This window comes from Engraulis encrasicolus, chromosome 8, assembly GCF_034702125.1.
Source record: "Engraulis encrasicolus isolate BLACKSEA-1 chromosome 8, IST_EnEncr_1.0, whole genome shotgun sequence".
Lineage (NCBI taxonomy): Eukaryota > Metazoa > Chordata > Actinopteri > Clupeiformes > Engraulidae > Engraulis > Engraulis encrasicolus.
Genome location: NC_085864.1, coordinates 23,150,776 through 23,170,747, shown reverse-complemented (window position 1 = coordinate 23,170,747; position 19,972 = coordinate 23,150,776). Strand labels below are relative to the sequence as shown.

Below are 19,972 nucleotides of genomic sequence, written 5' to 3'. Positions count from 1 at the left end.
ATAAACAAATATTTTCTAGTATGGCCAAAGTGCAGTCATTTTTGCAGCTGGACCATGGAGAAGATCCCCCTTTTCATGTATGAAACATGCAATTCTTCCAGTCATAATGAATGCTTAGAATTTGATGGTGGTGGTAAGTATTCCTGAAAAAGGTAAGGCCTAAGAAAAATAAGAGTTTGGTTCCGGTTGGTTGTCAGGTTTGGTCATGGGTCGGTCGGATTTTTTTTTTTTTTTTTCCAAATTTTTTTCCCCCTTTTTTTCAAATGTCCGACCCACCCAACACCCCATATGCGCCAGATTTCGTCATAAACTTTGTTGAACAATGCCAAGGACGATAGTGGAGTGTGGCCTGCTAAAGCTACAATGAAATATAAATATGAGCCAAGATACTGACCGTCACCGAAATGACGATGATCATACAGCCGAATGAGGATGATCATACAGCCTACCGTTTCTGGCAATACCTGTCCAGCTGCCAGTTGCCTGACACTGCTATTTTATCTCTTGTAGACTATGTCCCGTTTTCTTTTTTTTATTCCTTTCCATCATCGGTTGTAGACCATATTTTCCTTGGGATGAAGGTTCTGGCTTGCAAACATTCTAAACACACTTTTTGTTTTACGCGAGGGTATTGTGGACGTCTGAGGCGATATGAATGTTTTAATGAAGGGTGATCGAGGGGCAACATCGTCATTGCCCTTAAATCATTAGGCAACTGTAGTAGTCCTAGGTCTTCATCGAACAGTCGTATATGTGGCGACATCATCGTTAATTTCTATTTCATTATTTGGAGGAGGTGCAGAGTGAGACAGTGACAGACGCCCTGCTGCGCGATGGTGGAGGGACAAGCAGAGAGAGAGCAAGAAAATAACGGGCTCGGGCCAACGGACTTCTTGGTTAACAAGGCCTTGTGGTAAATGAAAGAATGAAGGAAAACTTGGGCAAAACATTTCCCTTCTCTCATATTAACTTATTTTACAATTACAAGGTATTGATACAGTGCTACTTTAGAATTGCTGTAACGAGTTATGCATCTCGTCCAACATGCAGCGTGACTGAATGGAAGCCCTTTTCTAATACGACGAGACAATAGGCCTATCAATACATTCAAAAATCGTGGATACTCCTAATGTTTTCTGTGTGATACATTTCGAGGCAGGTAGTCAGGCTGTGTCCGTGTCGGGTGTTGAGGTAAGGCGATTGACTTATCATTTGACAGGCATTTTCGCCAGGTTCCCAAAAGTCTGCAAGAACACTGTGAGGCAAGTTATTTAAAAACTTACGAGCTACAACGACTACCAATTAGCATGTTGTAGCATAATAATTAGCCAACAACGTGACCGATAGGTGCGCAACTCTGCAGTGACATTTGGGGTTTTCTAATATCAAGCCGGGCGGCACTTGTGGCGCGCGCTTATGTTGCTCCTATGTGGATAGTCATGCGATGCAAATTCAGTAACTTGCAGGCAGGTAAAGTGAGAGATGGCGAGTTATGGGAATGAAGAAACGTGTTGTGTCTTGTCTATATGAACAACCCTCCAAAAAACATCGATATTTTTTTGAGGATTCCAAAAACTCAAAAAAAATATTTTGGGTCGCACAAAAAATGATAGGGTCGGTCGGCAACCGGAACCAAAACATTATTTTTTTTAGGCCTAACATTAGTGAATGGGTAGCATCACTAGCATGAATTCTGGAAATCTCACACAGTGTACCTTTAATATCTTAGCCTCCGAAGCACATACAAACATGAAATAAGTTGCATTTAAAAGCTAGGACCCTCATTTTGCATTAGAATGGTTCAGTCAGCTGTAACATATCCACATTTTAAATAAAAAAAAACCGAAATCTCAAGAACCTGAATGCAGCGTTTGTGTCTCCAGGCTAAAATGGGTTCAGCAATTATTGCTCTCTTATCGTCATGATCCCATAACCAGAGACATGTAGTATACGTTGGTGATGATTAACCTTATCTGGCGAAGTGTGTCGATTTTGACCCGCTCGTAGCCGCCGTAGTCCACGTAGCGGATCTCTACCTCGTTAGCGTCTTTGTAGAAGGAGATGACCTGTGCCCTCCACCACGAGCCCTCGCCCGCCGGCGCTGCACAGATCACTCCCACTGCAATGCAACACACACACAGACAGACACACACAAGTGTTAACACAACTCACTCATTGGGGGGGGGGGTAGAGAATTCAACAGAACAGAGTAAACCAGAAGAGGAATCAGAAGAGATACACAAGACATGGAAATAAGAAAATATGAGAGGGGAAATCATCAGAGAGCAGGAGCGGGGTGGTGTATACGATCAAAGGATATTGATGCTCGTCACATGATAAATGATCAAGCCAGCAACGTCTATACACCATAAGAACATGCATACGCTTTTCCAGACGATGAGATTTCAATTTAAACCGCTCATTCAAACCAAAGCATGCATTCAGAGATACATGCATGTGCACAGAAAAGCTCCTGCAGAAAAGCCCTACCCTAAAACGTCCCTTGGGGTAATGCACTCACGGGGGAAAAACCTAAACATTATGCCACGAACATCATGACCGAAAAACAAACAACCCAGTGGCCAGCCCAGGGGCAACCATGGCCTAGTAGTTATGGAGGTGAACTTAAGATCAGAGGGTTGCAAGTTCTAATCCCACCCTTATCAATCCCTCCCTACACCTCTATCCATGGCTGAAGTGCCCTTGAGCAAGGCTAACCAGGCTTTTAGCTAGGGGGGCGCCNGGGTATCTTTTCGACGCCCTATTTTGAAAATAACAAAAATTTGGACGCCCTACTTTTTTAGTAGGACGCCCTAAAGATGTCCTATTTTTCCACTTTATCTGCGTTAACCGTGCTGATGTTCAAAATTCGCTGAGTCCGAGCTTTCCCACGATGGACGATTTTTATTTACACCGCCATTTTGGAAGTTTTAGAAGATAAAATATAAAATACACCTAACCGGCTCCATCCTCCAGGTCTGTCCTACGCTGCGCTGCGCTGCGCATTCTGCTCGTCCCCCCCTTCCCCCTCGAGTCTGTCCCTCGAGTCGCTTAACGTCGCAATGATTCTTCATTAAAAGTTTTGAAGCCATGTTGGGCAGAAAAAACATGTGGAAACGTCATACTAATGTTAGCTACAGAATGTTATGGTGTGGTCATTTTAAGCAACAAAATGTGCTCCTCAAATTGCAGGAAATTGCGTTTGAGAGCATTAGAAGTGTAAAAATGATGCGGGGGAGAATACCCCAAGATCGCCCTAAAACACTTTAATAAACAATGGAATCATCCGATGCGAGGCACGAGTTTGGAGTTTGTTACAACAGACGTGACCGCTGTAAAATAAAAACTTAACAGGCAATGCTTTGATCATGTCTTGTTAACTTTGTTGGCCACGAAGCATAGTGACCAAAACTTAGCAGCAACTTTGAAAAATGGTCAAGTCATCATCAGAAGAAAACGGCCGTCTTGTAAAACATGTGCTTGTGTGAAAAGGTAGGTAGGGACTTTGCGACGCTATTTAATGCCTACATATTACGTGAACAAAAATGTCTCTAATGTAGCTGCACTAGCCAAACTTATTCGAGAAAACCTGATGCAGCCCGAGTCCAAATTGAATGCATCGGAAGTGAATTCGCCTTCTTGTTGGGTGCGTTACGTGTATATAATAGAATATATGCGCATGTAAATTTCAGCTAACGTATTACCTGAAATATTTTGGAGGGCTGATATAACAAAAAAAAACCTAGTAGGTAATTGAATCTTCTTTTCTCTACCTACCATTCAACCATGAGTGATTGGCTCTGTCCACCCACCAGTTTGAACTAAATAACTAAGAAATAAGATTTTTTTGGTTAAAAAAGTTCAAAGGAAAAAATAAAACGGAATTTGGGAAAAATTCAAACGGATTTCATAGGGCCCTACTTGTGCCTGCGGGTCGAGGTGCCGCAGGGCACCTGCGACGGCGTGCGGTAAAGCCGTGCGGCGCCACGCACAGTGACAGGTTAAAGAAAGTTAGACACCCTAAAAAAAAAATCCTGCCTAAAAGCCTGAGGCTAACCCCATATTGCTCCAGGGACTGTAACCAATATATCCCGTAAATATCTGTAAATCGCTTTGGATAAAAAGGGTGTCAGGGCTTCCGCACACCGGCTCCGACAGCACTGCGGAGCACTTTCGCTTCCGACATAATTCGAACCCCCAAACCCAATTTCACACGAACACACCATTGATAGTCAATGGGCGGCGCCGACAAAATAGAACTTGTCTGTAAATGCCTTCCCACATCCGCGGACATCGGCGCCAGTGTGCGGGGTTCTATTGAAAACAATGGAATCCAATTTTTGCGTAGCAGTGCTCAGCACTTTGTCGGAGCCGGTGTGCGGAAGCCCTTAGCTGAGTGTAATGTCATGTAGCGGTGGAGGCTCACCTTCGATAGGGGTGGGCAGAGCCGGCGTGCCCGGTTGAGAGTAGCAGAGGAACATCTGCTGGTCCAGGCTGCGCAGGGCGTGGTAGGTGGGGTGGGTATGCTGCTGCACGAACATGTGGCCGGGGGAGACGATGTTCACCACGATCACCTCCACCGTCACTCCGTTGGGGAGGAGCAGCTGACAAGCATGAAAAAGGGAAGGAGGGGGAGAACTTGTTTAACATGACATTTTATGAGGTTAAGAGCGTTTGCATATTCAACGCATTGTGATGCTGCAGGTGCCGTCATTAGGCGCCGATGCATATCAAAACGGGTGTAAAGAACCCAGAGTAGCCATGCTACTGTTATTGTTTTTAATTGTCGTCATTCACAGTAAACATGAGACATCTATTGTTATGGCTGTTACTAATGTTATGTTTTCAACATTCTAAATACTTGGATAGGAACAGTCAGAGTTAATGAACCCGCAAGTGGCAGCACCAATTCCTTACAGTGGTCACAGTTTGTGCTTTATAAGAAGAAACAAAATAAACTACATGAACTTGGACCAGCAGTTGTGGAAGACCATTATTACGGGGACGTTACATTGAGGAATTGGTGCTGCCACTTACGGGTTCATTAAGTTCTGAATGGTCTTCTCTAAGTAGTTAATAGCAAGTTAGCTAAACATGCTATGTTACAACACAACAAGCTCATTTACTCTCTGAACGGAGACAGACAGAAGAAGTGTGTGTTTGTTTTGGAAGCAGTTCCGCATGCTCCATATGAAAGGGTGATCATGTGACGTGATGGCTGATTAGTCATGTGACCAGCGAATCAGCCGATGACAGTTTTTTTGTAAACAGGTCGACTTTTTTAATTACAGGACAAAAAATTGTTTGTAAACGTAAGCAGTATTCAACACGCCCGCACAATGATATGGTCAAATAAATTAATGGCACCAAGGGATGGCACAGTACGCACCAAAAACCGAAACTTGCATACTGAACAGTGACATGCAAAGTGGACCGAACCGTGAATTTTGTGAACCGTGCCACCCTGTTCAGCAGGCTGTTCAGCATCAGGCGTAACACTGCCCTCCACTGGTCTAATCCAGAACTATGTAGCTTTATTATACTGCGATTCATTTTTTAAATCGCGTTAATTAATCGAATCGCGTGATTAAATAATCGAAATGAATGCATTAATGTCCCAGCCCTATTTATTATTAGTGTTTTCAGACATTTGCATTGTCCCCAGCTGTTGCAATAGAACACATTCACAGCGGTTGTCGGGAGAACATCCTAGGGTCTACCGACAGCCGAGTTTCAAAAGAATGAGCCATAAGTCCACAGAATAAAGGGGGAGTGTCTGCAAGGTCACCCGGCCTTACCCAGGAGGTCATGGGCAGTGAGGGCAGCGAGAGGGGCATGGCAGGGGGCGCGTACAGGTTCGTCAAGTCCAAGTCCTTGAACTTCTTGCCAATCAAGGCCAGTGCTTTGTCCACCTGTTGTTGTGATCCTATGAGCAAAGAAAAAAAGAAGTATGGCTATTGTGGAGGGGCAGAATGGGTTCCATGGTTCCTAAAGCGCTAGTCTTCAGCAAAGGTACATGTGGAAATCTGTGGTGCATTTCTTGAGGCCTCAGATGCTAACAATGTTAGCTACTCTGGGTAGTTGCCAGTGGGAAATTGTATTGCAAACAACAAAGTCGCTGACTGGCTAACAACTACGCTTACGAGAAACGCACCCCAGGAGTGCATTTCACAAAGCCAACCATGTTGGCTACTCCGTTTGCGATACAATTTCCCATTGGCAACTACCCAAGTTGCTAAGTGGATAACAACTATGTTTTCGAGAAACGCACCCCTGATTTGATTTCCATGGCAGTTTTAGAACCGGGTGAAACATCATTAATAGAAATATCCATACCAGGCACTTGTAAAGAGTTTCCTACCTTCCATGTGGCATATCTGGAACTCCTGCGTGTAAGGCAAAGTCGAGATGTAGATCTTTGCTCCTGAGCTTTGCTTCAGGAAGCTCACGTATCTCCCTTGTTTTCCAATGAGTCTCCCCACCAGATGCTACAAGAGAGAAAAGAAAAGACTTGTTTCAAACCAGACAGCATCAAATATACCTTCACAACTACACAAAAGATCCATCCAGAGCAGAATTACTGTTGTAGACGTGAGGAGTCCAAGACGCCTAGGTCTAAATCCTCCAACCATCACAGATGACTAAGCTAATCAAATATTAGCACAATTGGACAGCACTGCGGGAGATGAGGGCACAGCTCTGGCAGAAGTACAGTGCATTTGGCAGACAAACTGCAGATGAGGGTGCCCACCAAGTCACACTTGGAATGCCAAGTTCCAACTTCCACTTCCCATTCATTTGTATGGCTCAGAGCCATATGCCACTTCAGATGCCCATCACACCCATTTAGATGCTCCTGTTATGCAAATTGTAAATGTATTTTCGATTGAACTTACTATCCTGGGCACAGTTTAGCAATGACCTGCTGAAGCTCGTTAGCCATTCTGTCAAATCTGACTGGATCAAACAACATCGGCCTATCTTAGTAGAGAAGTCACAGGGTGCAATTCTTCACACCTGACTACAGTACTTCTGCACTGCACTGGGTCAGTGCCCAGGTAGAGAGAGTCGTTGAGTGCACTTAACACACCTGACTACTGTTTGGTGCCACTACACTACACTGGCTTGGACCTACTGCTAAGGTAAAGAAGTTCGTGGCCTGTGACGCTGCTCTGGTTATAGTGCAATCCTATTAAATGCAGGGGTAGTTTGAGAGGTAACCCGGCAAGGCGGCCTACACCCCTTTGGATTGTGCCTGGCCCTGTACATCTAGGCCACCACATCATGTGAGCTGCATTGGTGAAATAACAGTCATACGGCTATACAGCTAGCCAAGCTAAACAGCTAAAAATAACCCCCTTCACAATTATTACATATGAAGTAGTACTGCATTTGAATCTGACAGCGACAGGTTTTCAAAGTGGCTAAGATACAATGCTTCAATGCTGGAACCATTTTGTAGTGCCATATTCTATTAAAATATGGGTCAGCTGCATTTCGAGGTGACCCACGAGTCCTTCTAAAAATGATGTTCTACCATTTTTTACATGTCCAGAAGGTCTACAAACAGTGTGGGGTGCTGGGCAAAAATTCAGCTGCAAGCATCATTATCCAGCTCATTCTGCCTTTTCTGTAAATGATTTTCATTCCAAAATGTCTGCAGTCGCTCTCTCCATGAAACAACTGTACGCCACAGAGCAGGCTGAAGTCTGCAGGTTACACAAAGCGTGCATTTACAGAGAGGTTTTAACAGAAAAAATGGAATAGTGCAGTGATCTACTCCCTCACAGGAAAACAGATTTCTTTTGCACATCTTGCTCCCCCATTGTAAACACGACTTATAATGACTAGCACTACCTACAGTGGTCCAAAGGGGGCATACTCGGATAACTGATAATACCTGAAATATAACAATATGGGTGACAACGATTTTTGCCCTATAATTTATTGAGAACGGGGAAATTACTTTTTTGCGTTCGGTTTAAATGGCACTTCAAAGTAGTACATCGGCACTAATTTTGATTCTTAGTGCGGGGGAGGAGGAAACGAGATGGGAGCGAGAGACAGGGAAGGATCGGGAAATGACCCGGGCCAGGAATCGAACCTGGGTCACCCGCATAGCAGTTCAGTGCCCAGCCATTGGAACCATGGCTGGGCCCTAATTTTGATACTTAATAATATAATAAAATACTTCCACTACCTTTGATACATTAGTACCAGAAGGCCACAACATTTTTTGATCAGCACTTTCTGATATCCAAGGCAGGTAATGGCCCATTTACATATTGTTTGAAACTGGCAAAAAAATCCCTTTAATGGTTGAGTCTTCACTGCAGAATTACAAAACTGCTTACACAGTGCACAGCCTAGACAATGTGCTTTTAAAGTGGTCATGGCAGTGATCTTTTTTTTTTCCAAGACTTGTGTAGCGTGTTCCTTCATTGATCGTGAGACTACAAAAGTAGTGCTAACTAACCTGGCTCAACCTTCCACCTATCCAGACAGATCTCCCTGAATGACATTCCCTAAATAGCAGGGGCAAGAGCCTGCCCCCCCCATAGTGTTTGTACACAAACAATGTCTGAGTCTGTTAAAGAGTGGAGTTGTTTGTGTGGCGCCATGGTGGTGAATCTTTAGCGTACCTTTGGCACCTCGATCTCCCAGACGATCATTTCAGAGCTGGAGGAGGCTGAGGGCTGACTGCCCGTGCTCAGAGCATCACTGGCGCCCAGCGTGCAGCCGCTGTCCACAGAGTCCATACTGTTCACATCTGAACCTGGGGTGGACACAGACACACACATTAAAGCATAGGCTACACACACACAAGCATTGTACAAATCCTACACACACACACACACACACACACACACACACACACACACACACACACACACACACACACACACACACACACACACACACACACACACATGCTACACACAACCATTACACAGGCTACATACACACACAAATTACAGAGGATATACAAAATGCACACACATTACACACACACTAACATTTACAATACACACACACAAGCTACTAGAAAAAAGTCAAACCACAGAACATGCATCTGTAAAGATTCTCATTCATCCAGGCCATGATATCCAAGGAGTTTACTTTTAAACTGACGAAGCTCCTCGGGAAAAAACCCAAAAGGACCAAGTGAGACATCATCAGACTTGAGAGCATGGGCATGAGCACAGAGCATGGGCATATCAAAAGCAGACTCCACAGAGTGTATACATTCAGTCAAACATCTGATTCTTCAAACTACATTGAACAAATCAAGTTTCAAAAGTATGTTACCAAAAACGGTACTCAGCAAAGACGGCATTTTCATGGTTATTGTTATCACTGATGGCGAACTAGCTACGTCCCTCTACCCCCGAAGTGTTTGAGAACAGTGAGCATGTGTTTGGGAGTCCGTAGCTACAGATAAACATCGGGCCTGTCTGTGATTATGCAGCATTTCCCACACTACACTACCGCCCCTGCTCACCAGGCAACAAAATGTAACAATAACACAGCCTTTGAAGCCAACGCAAAGCCCCCATCAAATAGTAGCCAAGGACAAGGGAGGGGGGAGACGAGACTCCTTTAACAAACTCACTGGAAACCTGCTGGGACATCCACACTTGCAGAGTGTTCAAGAATCTTCAGTGCCTCCCCTTCCCCAAATGCATCATGATTTCACTCTGCTACCCTCAGGTCGACATTTCAGGACATTAAACTGCAGACTGAATAAATATAATGACTCCTTTGTCCCAAATGACATAATGCTTAATGACAGACATGCCATACAAATCATAGGCGGCGCTACAACAAGACTCTTGGGGGAAGCTTTAAAAAAAAAAAAAAAAAAAAAAAAAAAAAAAAAAAAAAAAAAAGGGAGTCGGCGGGGGGGGGGGGGGGAGGGGGGGGGGGGGGGGGGGGGGGGGGGGGGGGTGCAAACGTCATCGGAGAAACTGTGGTGGTAGGAGGGTCTGGGGGCACTGTATCAGTCGAAACGCGAGGCCCTAACGGCGACTTTTGATATATTATCTACATGCCATTATATGATGTTGAAACAAAATGATGAACAAATAAAACGGAACATTTCCATGCGCAACTAGGCCTATGGGTCTTCATGCTCGTGCGCCAATGGAACTCTCAAACGCGACAGGCACACACACACACTGGAGGCAGGAGAGGAAGACGGCTATTTGCCAGACCATGGACTATTATCTCCCAAAAATGTCTCGAGCAATCAAATCATACACCCGACTGTCCACACCTTTGCTTCTATTGACATTTTCATGCGCTAGGTCACTCTACCTCAGACCGGTATCAAAACTCGCAATCAAACTCGCAAAACTAATGACGAGGCAAAATGCGCACACACGGGGGGAAGACAGGAGAGCAAATAAGCCAGCTGATTGACCATGCCCAAAAATATCATATGGGGCTCTCATATCCAACAGGCTGTCTTCGGATGTCAGTTTTGCAGCCCAAATAATACAAATATGCTGTAATTTTGAATTTCTAGTTGAAGTAGCTTGTAATGTAGTTCGCCACATTTGCCAGATGGTTGTAACTAGCTTAATATTTCTACTGGATGTAGCGTGTCTAGTGGAGCTAAATGTTAGCTTACTGGGTTCTACAAATAAGTAGCTTGCGCAGCCAGACACTGTTCTCGCTGCCTCGCACTGTACTGTCCACTTCACACGCAGATGCCCAACAAACACAAGCGAATATACACACACACATCACATTACATATGGTAACTAAACCACCCTGGCAGGCCACCATGAATTCAGGAAAGGTGTGCATTTTTGAAAGTGGTGTTCGCTTGGTGACACAGGTGTTTTGCTTTGATGGCTAGTTAGACGGAAGACAAGTAGACAACTACATGGATAACAACATTGACAACAACATTGCCACCAAATAGTAAACTTAGCGCTTCGGCGAGCACATCAGGGGGAAAAAACAGATGTCCTACCTTATTCTGTCCTGTTAATTCCTGTTACTTGAAGATAGAGGCAAAATATCCATTTATATTCGCCAAATAGGCTATCCATTTGATAGATGTAGTGTGGTTGAATAACGAATGCTAAAGAGGAAAATGTCAACATTGTGACCTATGGCTGGTGGAAAAAAAACGAATGATCTATAAATGAAATGCAGTGGAATCCCAATTTATTCTAGAGGTCATTGCTTTATCAAGATATTAAACATTCCAGATTTCATATCATAAGCCACGAGCCCGCCTCACCTCCTGGCTCGGTTGAAGCCAGTAGAACTGACACCTGATTGGTTGACCGCAGCATGACATCGCCGCAACGAGGCTAGATCTACTAACAAGGTGGATAGGCACTTCAGCAGGAAACCCTCGGCTCGTTCTGTTTCCTTGTGTGTGCCTGCGACACTCCATCGCTGGATATTAAAAAAACCCATGATTTTAAATTTTCTTTTTTTATTATTTCTTATGACAACTTTGGGGAAGCTAAGCTTCCCCTAGCCTCTTAATAGCGCCGCCCATGATACAAATGCAGTACACATAGGAGTGCGCGGTATGGACGGTATACTATCCAGGGCTTTTTCTAGGATTTTTTGACTTGAGGGAGCATTATGGCAGGTTACGGGGGGTGAAGGGAGGTGTTCCTCCCCGTGAATGAGAAATTTAGTAGGGGCGCTCAAATATATATATATAAAAATAAAAGTATGAGGGTGCATCCACGGAGGTATGAGGGTGGAGCGCCCCTATTTCCCCGTTCAGAAAAAGCCCTGCTATCGTGCGAGGTATTTTTTCCCCCAAGGTATGGATTTTGTCCATACCGCTCTACCGCCATAGCGCATTGCGTCCTGCAGATGGCAGTAATAGACAACGTTTTGAACATCCACTGTCTCCCGTAGTAGCAAAAGAATGTGGTTGTAGAACAGAAGCACAATTTCATTTAAGCTTTAAGTGTAAAATGTATAGTTAGTGTAGTGAACTATTGTTTTAAACTGTATGTGATTTCGATTCTGGTCTCCACAATTTAATGTACAGTGGTGTGTGAAAAGCAAGTTAGCAAGCTAACAGCCCAAGTCATTCATGTCAATGCTGGTGTCTGAGTGACAACAGAAATGTGCTAAATCTATGTGCTACTGGTTGCTTTACATTTGCGCCAGCCTTACTGTATGTTACTGTGTCCAGGTGAGATAATATCATTCACGATATCTGGCTGGGTGTTAGTAACTTAGATGACTGTTCACTGTTTAAAATGTGATTTAGCGATTTCGCTAACGTTAGCACGCTAACCGCTGCTGCAGTGATAGCTGCCATCTAAATGCATTAGTTCTACAATGCATTGCTAGCTGCCTCATGTTAAAGTTCGTTTTTTTAAACTTTAACAATAACAGCTGAACCATTAGGCTTGGCATAATCACAGATGCAAGCACACATTTCCAAATTACCCCCAGCAACTCCAAAAATAGGAAAAAGGAACGATTTATTGGATAAAATCCATGTTCAGTTTGACACCCCTCCCTTCCCTAGTTTAACCCCTTCTAGACTTGGTGAAATTGACAGTGTTGTAGCCTATTACATTGCATTGCATTGCAAAATGCATTTTACATAGTTTTTGTTTGTTTTCAAAAGATTTGAATAGCAAGAATTCACACACATTACAAAAATGCAAATGTTTAAAAAATGCAAAAGTAAAAAAAAAAAGGTGTTTTGTACATTTTGCGACGGAATGCTTAAATTTTACACAAATGTAAAATACCGTGATATATACCGTGGCTAAAATTATACCGAGGTATACATTTTTGGCCATACCGCCCACCCCTAAGTACACAGTATTATTTAATGCCTTTTATGTATTTGTGTATTTGTTGTATGATGGGCTTCGCCCACTGCATTAAGCTTACATAGACTTAGACGTATGTTTATTGATACCCAAGACAAATCCCCCCCTTTGGAACAATTAAGTACACTCTACTCTACTACTTAATAGGAACCGCTGTATGTATTGATGACGGTTTAACACAATTCACACCATACTTTCTTGCTCTCCGACTCCCTTAGAGGTCAGATTAGACTTCAGCAACTGCGAGCGTGAAAAGTCGCGCGGGAGTGGCCACGAACCAATTTTGTATTCATGCATCTGCGAGCTCTGCGAGGTCCGAGGTCTCGTTGCCAGCCACATTTGAAATTGCGCGATTAGGCTACTTTCACTACATTGTAAGCACTGCGGTCATTATTAAGCAATGTTGCTTTCTATCCCGGTTAGCTAGGTATTTTCACACAAATTGCAAAGGCAATGCAGTGGTATCATTATCTGACATACCCAGTCTGTTTTCACGAGCAGAAAATGCAAGCATGTAAAGACAGTTGATTCTGCCGATGTGTGTTTACATTCGGTGGAGGAACGGTAGTAAAACCGCAGGCATTGTGCCACGAGTGTTCAACTGATGCATTGTTTGTTACTTAGCTTAGCTTCGTGTATTTACACACATTTACACACAAGGCATTAATAAAGTTTTTAACAGAATACAGCTCTGCTCTCGCAAACTACTGGCATTGCGCTGCCACAAGAACAGAACAAGGAAGTAGCGAGACGACCAATCATAGTGCCTTTTTGTCTGCGTACTCCGCGTCCGTCCGACGGATAGTTAGAATTTTTTCGAGGCGCTAGACGACGGGCGCAGAGCCTCTGGGAGGGGGGCGTGGACTCGCATAGACAGAAAACCGACGGACGCAGATTCTATGCGAGCGAAGCATAAATCTAGCTTTAGAGGAGAACAGCTACACTTTTTAACATATTCCCATGATCAGCAGATGTGGCTGTAGCATCTAGTAATCTAGTAGCAGGCAGGGACTTTCACTTTTGGTAGGCCCAGTAGTTAATTTATAGCATTTAACTTCTATTAAGCTTAGCTGTCACATAATTAGCAGCAGACTAATCTGATTCAATGATGATGCTACGCTAATGGCTAAAGTGCCACTGCCAGGTCCCAGAATAGTCTGTTTAACTGTAAGGGATCACTCCAACTGTGACACCCCTAATCATGGCAACTACAACGTCCAGAAGGACTTTCACAGTCAGATTGTCTCCAAGTATGTGCAAGTTTAAATCTGAAGGACTGCAATGCAAAAAACAGCCAAGATGAAATGAACAAATTAGTTATATTACTGATCCTCAATTTCAAGCCCTTTTAAATTTGGGAAATAAGCTTACCACCCCCCATTAAAATGTAAATGGCAATACTAGAAACAACGCAATAGGTCAATACAGCAAAATCTAGATGAACACCAAAGGAATGGGGAGTTGTAAACCACATGCCAATTGAGCCAAGTGTAATCAATCCAACCACAACAAGTCTACACGTTCAGACAGCAAAACCCCACATTTCCATGAAAGCTTCCATGGAGGTTACATTATGTGCATATCTTAGCATTTAGCTGTAAATCAGTTCACATGTCAAACTTGATTTGACTATGGATGGAGATTTACAGGTTGGAAGTCAGATGACATTATGATTATATGTCAAGCTTTTCAAACATTCCCGGCGACCTAATGCGCTTCCAGGCCAACAAAAAAAGAACCACTCTGGTTCTGCATCCTGCGCCTAATCTCTGACTTGACAGCGACAACGAGAGTTCAATTAAACCATCAAGTAAAACTTGTTGCGCCTACACAAACCGCGACATTTGTTTTCCATTGTTGCGAAGCGACGCCCTGAAAGACCATGGGCTTGTCTCATGGTATGACTATGAAACCAGGTCATTCCAGGACAAGCAGTAAGTTAAGCTAACAGCTTACAGGTCTGAATGCATCTAGAATAGCAGCATACACAGGCTGATAAAGGCCTGGGATTCAGTAGTGGCTGGCTATACGCTTGAAGAACAACATATGGATGCACCTCATGCGGTTTTGTAGCCCAGCCATACTACTAGTGTAATCAGTCAGCTTACAGTTTGTCACCGACTTCAAACAGACAAAAATGCCTAGGCCCCAATTTATCTGGCACTGTGTGAAGTTAAAGCTTCCTCAACCCGAGTGGCTAACTTCCTGGCTTAATTTAATTGCCATGATACGTCAGTTAATAATTCAAGTCCACCTTTCAATTTACTCATATTGGCCATTCAATTTCAAGCACACAATCATTCAGAAGTTACATGATTGTTAAAGTCTCTAAACCTTATCCCCAACAACAGACAAAAAGAAATGCAGCTCTGAGCCTACACCACCACAATAATATTTTCCACCCTTTGACATTGCACGATGTCTCATTTAGCTGATGGCTTTTACCCATAGGGACATGGTGAAACACACAGAGCAGGACAGTCCCCTAAGCAGCGAACGTGGGGGTTAGATGCCTTTCTCAAGGGCACAGGCTGCCATGGATGAGGGTGCGGAGAAAAGTGCCGGGTATTCACTCTCCCACCCACATATTCTCCTTCGCCATTAGGCCACAGCTGTTCACACAACCACCCTAGTCAGTCACGTGTGCAGATAAATGACTTCAAAACACCCCCACACTCAAAAAAAGAGCTCACCTTCACGCAATAACAAGACAGCCCACACTAACATCTTACCCTCACTAAGTGACAAAAAAAACCCCTGCAACTAAGATGGCTGACAAAAGCACTCGTCTGCTATGCGGCCGGCCCGGGTCCTTTGCTGACCCTTCCCCGTCTCCTTCTCCCAAATGTTTCCTGTCTCCCTCTCAAAACCGTCCTGTCACTAATTAAGTCTAAAAGACAAAAATAAATAAATGAATAAATAAATAAAAAAATTGTTCAAGATGGCTGACAAACGACCTCAGTCACACCGCACCCGCACTCACTCACTCACTCACCTCCAGACTGGTCGGCCTCAGCCTCGCTGCCGGCCATGTGCCCTCCGTTCCTCAGGGAGGCAGCAGTGAGCGGGGCCTGCAGGGCGGTGGCGGCCTCGTGCCGGGCCAGGACGGCCTCCTCCAGCACCATCGGAGAGGGGCTCTCCATCAGCCGCGGGGTATCCACCTCCGAGGAGCCCAGGGACGACGTCGGGGAGCGCTTCTGGACGTGCGCGTAAGCCGCTCTGGGGGTCGCGTCCGACAGCAGCAGCCCCGCGGCGGCCGTACTGTGGACGTCGCTGCTCATCCCGTCCTCCGACTGGTAGCAGCCAGAGTCCTCGCCTGCCGTCTGGCTGTCCTCGGCCGCCTGTGCCTTGGACTTGGACGTGGAGGCTTTGACTGGCTCGGCCGCCGTCCTGTCTGTGCAGTATTCCCACGTGGATGACGATGGCGACGACGTCAGGCAGCCGTTGGCCATCTCCTTGTCTGACGCACGGCCCGCAGAGCGCGAGGCTCCCTGCAATCGAGATTGCTGTGCGGGGGAATCCATCTCGTCGGCCTGCTGTTGGGTGCCGTCGACGTGCGTGGTTGCAGAGTACGGCCTGCCGTTGAGAACTGGCGTTCCTGCCGCCTGGGCTGGAGATTTGGTGGTGCTGCTGCTGGCATACCCGACATCGCTCGTGCCCTCGCAGCTGCTCATCTGGACCTCCTGGGCGGCCGCTGAGATGATCTCCGTGATGAGACCCGCGGCCACGCGCTCAAACTCCAGCTGCTCCTCCTCCTCCTGCTCCTGCGTGCAGTCGTCTCCGCCTTCTCCGCCAGCCGCGTGATGCTGGCTCACCGCCACCGTGCTGTGCCACTCGTCCTTGCCACCCTCCGAGGGCAAGGCGCCGTCCTCCTCCTCCGCGCCGCCAGTGGGCGTGCTGGTGAACAGCGGGGAGGTGATGACCAGGTGCGCCGTGGGGGTCTCGGGGTGCGGGCACAAAGGGGAGGACACCGACTCCGAAGCGGACTTCTTTAGCCTTGCGGAAGCGGGGACGTCGTCTTTGGTGGTCTGGGGGGTGGGGGAGGAAGAGGTGCAGGGGGCCACATCTCTCTGTGTGTCCTGTGCAGGTGTGGGTGTGGGTGCAGGCTTGCTGTGGGGGATCTCCTCAGCTGCCACTTCGCCCTCGGGTTCGGGCCGCTTGTCTTTGGTGAGCTCTGCGGCCGTGTCGACGCCGAGGCCTCCCACCCTGTCGCTGGCGGCGCACACCTCTGCGGCCGACGCCGTGGTGGGGTGGGCCGCGTCTGATGTGATAACGCTCGCATCCCCCATTGCTTGTGTTGTTCGATCGCGAGAGCTTTCCGCATCTCTCTGTGGCTGTTCCGCTGTGCTTTTCCCGGTGGTCGAGAGGGCGTCCGTTGTCGGAGTCTGCAGCTGAGACGCTGCGTTGATCTGGATCGGGGATTGCTGGGGTACTACCTCCGCCGTCTTTCCCAACCCCATTGAAGGGGACGCTGAGACTGAGAGGGCCTTGGGCTCGGCAGCGGCGGTTGTGCCCAGAGGGGAGTGGACCTGTGCTGCCACCACCACCACCTCCTGCTGAGGTGGCTCCGGCTGTGCCTGCTCTGGAGTCTTGGACTCTGGGGCTTTGGGTCTGTCCTTGCTGGGCCTGCGGTGGATTGTGGAGTTGGGGGATGTGGATTGACAACAGGCCTTCTCCAGCAGGCCGTTGCTGCCCTCGGATGGGGAGCTCAACAGGCCCATGGCTGGAGCTCCCACCCCCACGCCGACACCCACCCCCGCCCCCTCCTCCTCAGCCTGAAGGCTGTTGGGCCGGGCTTTCTTGCGGGATATGTACCACCACCAGCCGAGGAGCGCCAGAACCCCAGGGAGCGTGTACGGGGCAAAGGACCGGAACCTCAATGGCATCTCCTCTGGACCCTAGCAACTACACCTGGGGAAGAAGCACACAAAAAAACACACATGAGTAACACAAAATTAATCAACTTGCACTTGCAAATACACAGTGGATTACATTTATTACTACTGTACTACTATTCTGAGAGGTCCGGTCATTCATCGATCTAGTCAAAGAGAAGTGGCACAACCTCACAAGTGTTGTAATGAACTAATTGGGGAAATCTGTGGCACTTTATTTCCTAATACTGGAATATGGCTCCTATGCAATAAAAAAATAATCATTTAAAAAACCCTGGGCCTAATATACACTGCTCAAACAAGCGGAAGACGTTGGTTTGATACACTAATCCAACATCGTGACTGGACACACGCACACAGTGCTTGGCTAGGTTAAAGGGCACTGGCTTGCATTCCCGTTGCTGTGATTCATTTTGGCAGGTGGGAGCAGTAACACACCACAACACATGGTTGAGAACCGGAACACATGCATGTGTAGTACACATCCTCCTCCACAACACAGGGGCTGTGGTGGGTGTTGCAACAGTCTTGCACCCAAACTGACTTTGAGGAATATTTTATGACTCATTCCAATACAGACAAAACACAAAACAAATAAATGAAATAGAAGTGTAAAAGGACCACCCATGTAGTTCAGAGAACTTGCCCTAACAGGCCAACTATGAAAAGAGTCCACATTACAGTCACAGTGAGTGACTGGCATCGTATTCTGACTAGACAAACTGTGACCCTCCACTAATTATTTGACCACAGTTCTGGAAAAAAAATTTTTTTGCTATTTATTTACTCAGTAAACTGTAAATATTTTTTTGCTATTTCACTGAGTGTTTTGAGAACTGGGTTAGTGACTTAACCACGTCGTAATTCAGCCTCTACACATTACATTTCTGTTGGGTAGTTCCCTGGACTACGACTCAAGCTTCCTTTCCGCCCCTGTCTGACTCCAAGACCTGGAAAAAGAACACACACCGTACTACCACATAGGGTCGGGGGGGGGGGGGTATAGAAAATCACAGAGCAGTGTGTGGCTACTAAGGCCAGCGTAACTGCACAGCAGTAAGAAAGGGGACCTGACAGGGGGGGACTGGATAGTAAAGCTCAAAAGAGCTGGTTCCCCCACACACCACCACCACCACCACCACCACCACCCTTCAACCACGCAAGCTGTGCGATTATGACGCCCGGATCACATGGTTAATGTTTCACCCTTGAGATAGGACCTTATTCTGCACGCTCCAACTCCAGGCCGGCTCCTATTGGCACAAGCCCTCGCTCTCACCCCCCTACCGGCCGCCACCCAGCCCCCTCCTACATGGGTCAAAAAAGGAAGTCCAGACATGCCTTTCCTTTAACAGAACCTTGGCAGCGGAGTCTCTAGAAGGCAGGAATGTGGTCGAGGGGTGACTCCAGTAAAACTCCCGAGTCGACACCCCCCTTCCTCCTCCGGAGAGTGGGGGGGATACATAACGCCACACACTGTACATGCACTCCGTTGCCCTTTGGGCCGAGCAGTGCACCGCACACCGCAAAACAGCAACCAACCGCTCAACCCACCACAAGAGTGACAGACAGCAGCCCCAGCAGGACTTTGAACACTTGTGGAGGAGAGTGGAGCAAAGCACCCCACAGCAGGCAAGCCCAGACCACTGGTACTAGTTAAAGGGGAATTTCAACATGCCGTTGTATTACTCACACTACCGTTGACTTGCTAATATCAAAAGATGCGAGTAATACAAACAGCATGTTGAAGTTCCCCTTTAAGTCTTGCCCGCCAAAAGGAGGACTTTTGGCCTGCCACATAATAAAGTGTAGGGGCGGGACACAGTGGAGTGTATTAGCAGAGAGACACCTTGAGCAGAGCTTCAGGAGTCTTCTGAATGGCTACTGGCTGCGTCACGCAGGGAGGGGCCGTGGGACCTCAGAGGATCTCTTTAGCGAGATTACAACCTTTAAGAAGCTCAGTGATGAGTAAGGCGGCAGGACCAACAGGCAGACTTGAATGGCACATGCAGGGCCGGGTCTACCAATAAGCAGACTAGTCCATTTCCTAGGGCCCCACAAAAAGAAAAGAAAAACCTTTGGAGGTCTGTAGAGCCGCTGCTGGGCACATGACAGCTCCATCACTATCTTAAAGGGTGGGAAAAGGTCTAGACGAGTAGCTAAACGTTGTGGCCCATATCTAGGATTCCCTCGCACAGGGGCAAATGTTCTGCGAAGTCAAAACACTACAAATATTCTATCCAG

At 46.4% G+C, this 19,972-nt stretch overlaps 1 protein-coding gene across 2 annotated transcripts in view; it reads right to left on the bottom strand.

Annotated features, from left to right (window-relative positions):
- The window catches only part of akap1b (A kinase (PRKA) anchor protein 1b), a 28,619-nt gene that overhangs the window by 6,021 nt on the left and 2,626 nt on the right, over positions 1–19,972 (bottom strand). For both annotated transcript variants that reach the window (XM_063205234.1, XM_063205235.1), the window contains exons 2-7: positions 15,829–17,744; positions 8,643–8,776; positions 6,362–6,488; positions 5,799–5,926; positions 4,427–4,604; positions 1,969–2,119 (exon numbers count right to left, since the gene is read on the bottom strand). In XM_063205234.1, the coding sequence (XP_063061304.1) occupies positions 1,969–2,119; positions 4,427–4,604; positions 5,799–5,926; positions 6,362–6,488; positions 8,643–8,776; positions 15,829–17,719 (2,609 nt within the window). In that variant the 5' untranslated portion in view covers positions 17,720–17,744. The remainder of the gene's footprint in view (positions 1–1,968; positions 2,120–4,426; positions 4,605–5,798; positions 5,927–6,361; positions 6,489–8,642; positions 8,777–15,828; positions 17,745–19,972) is intronic.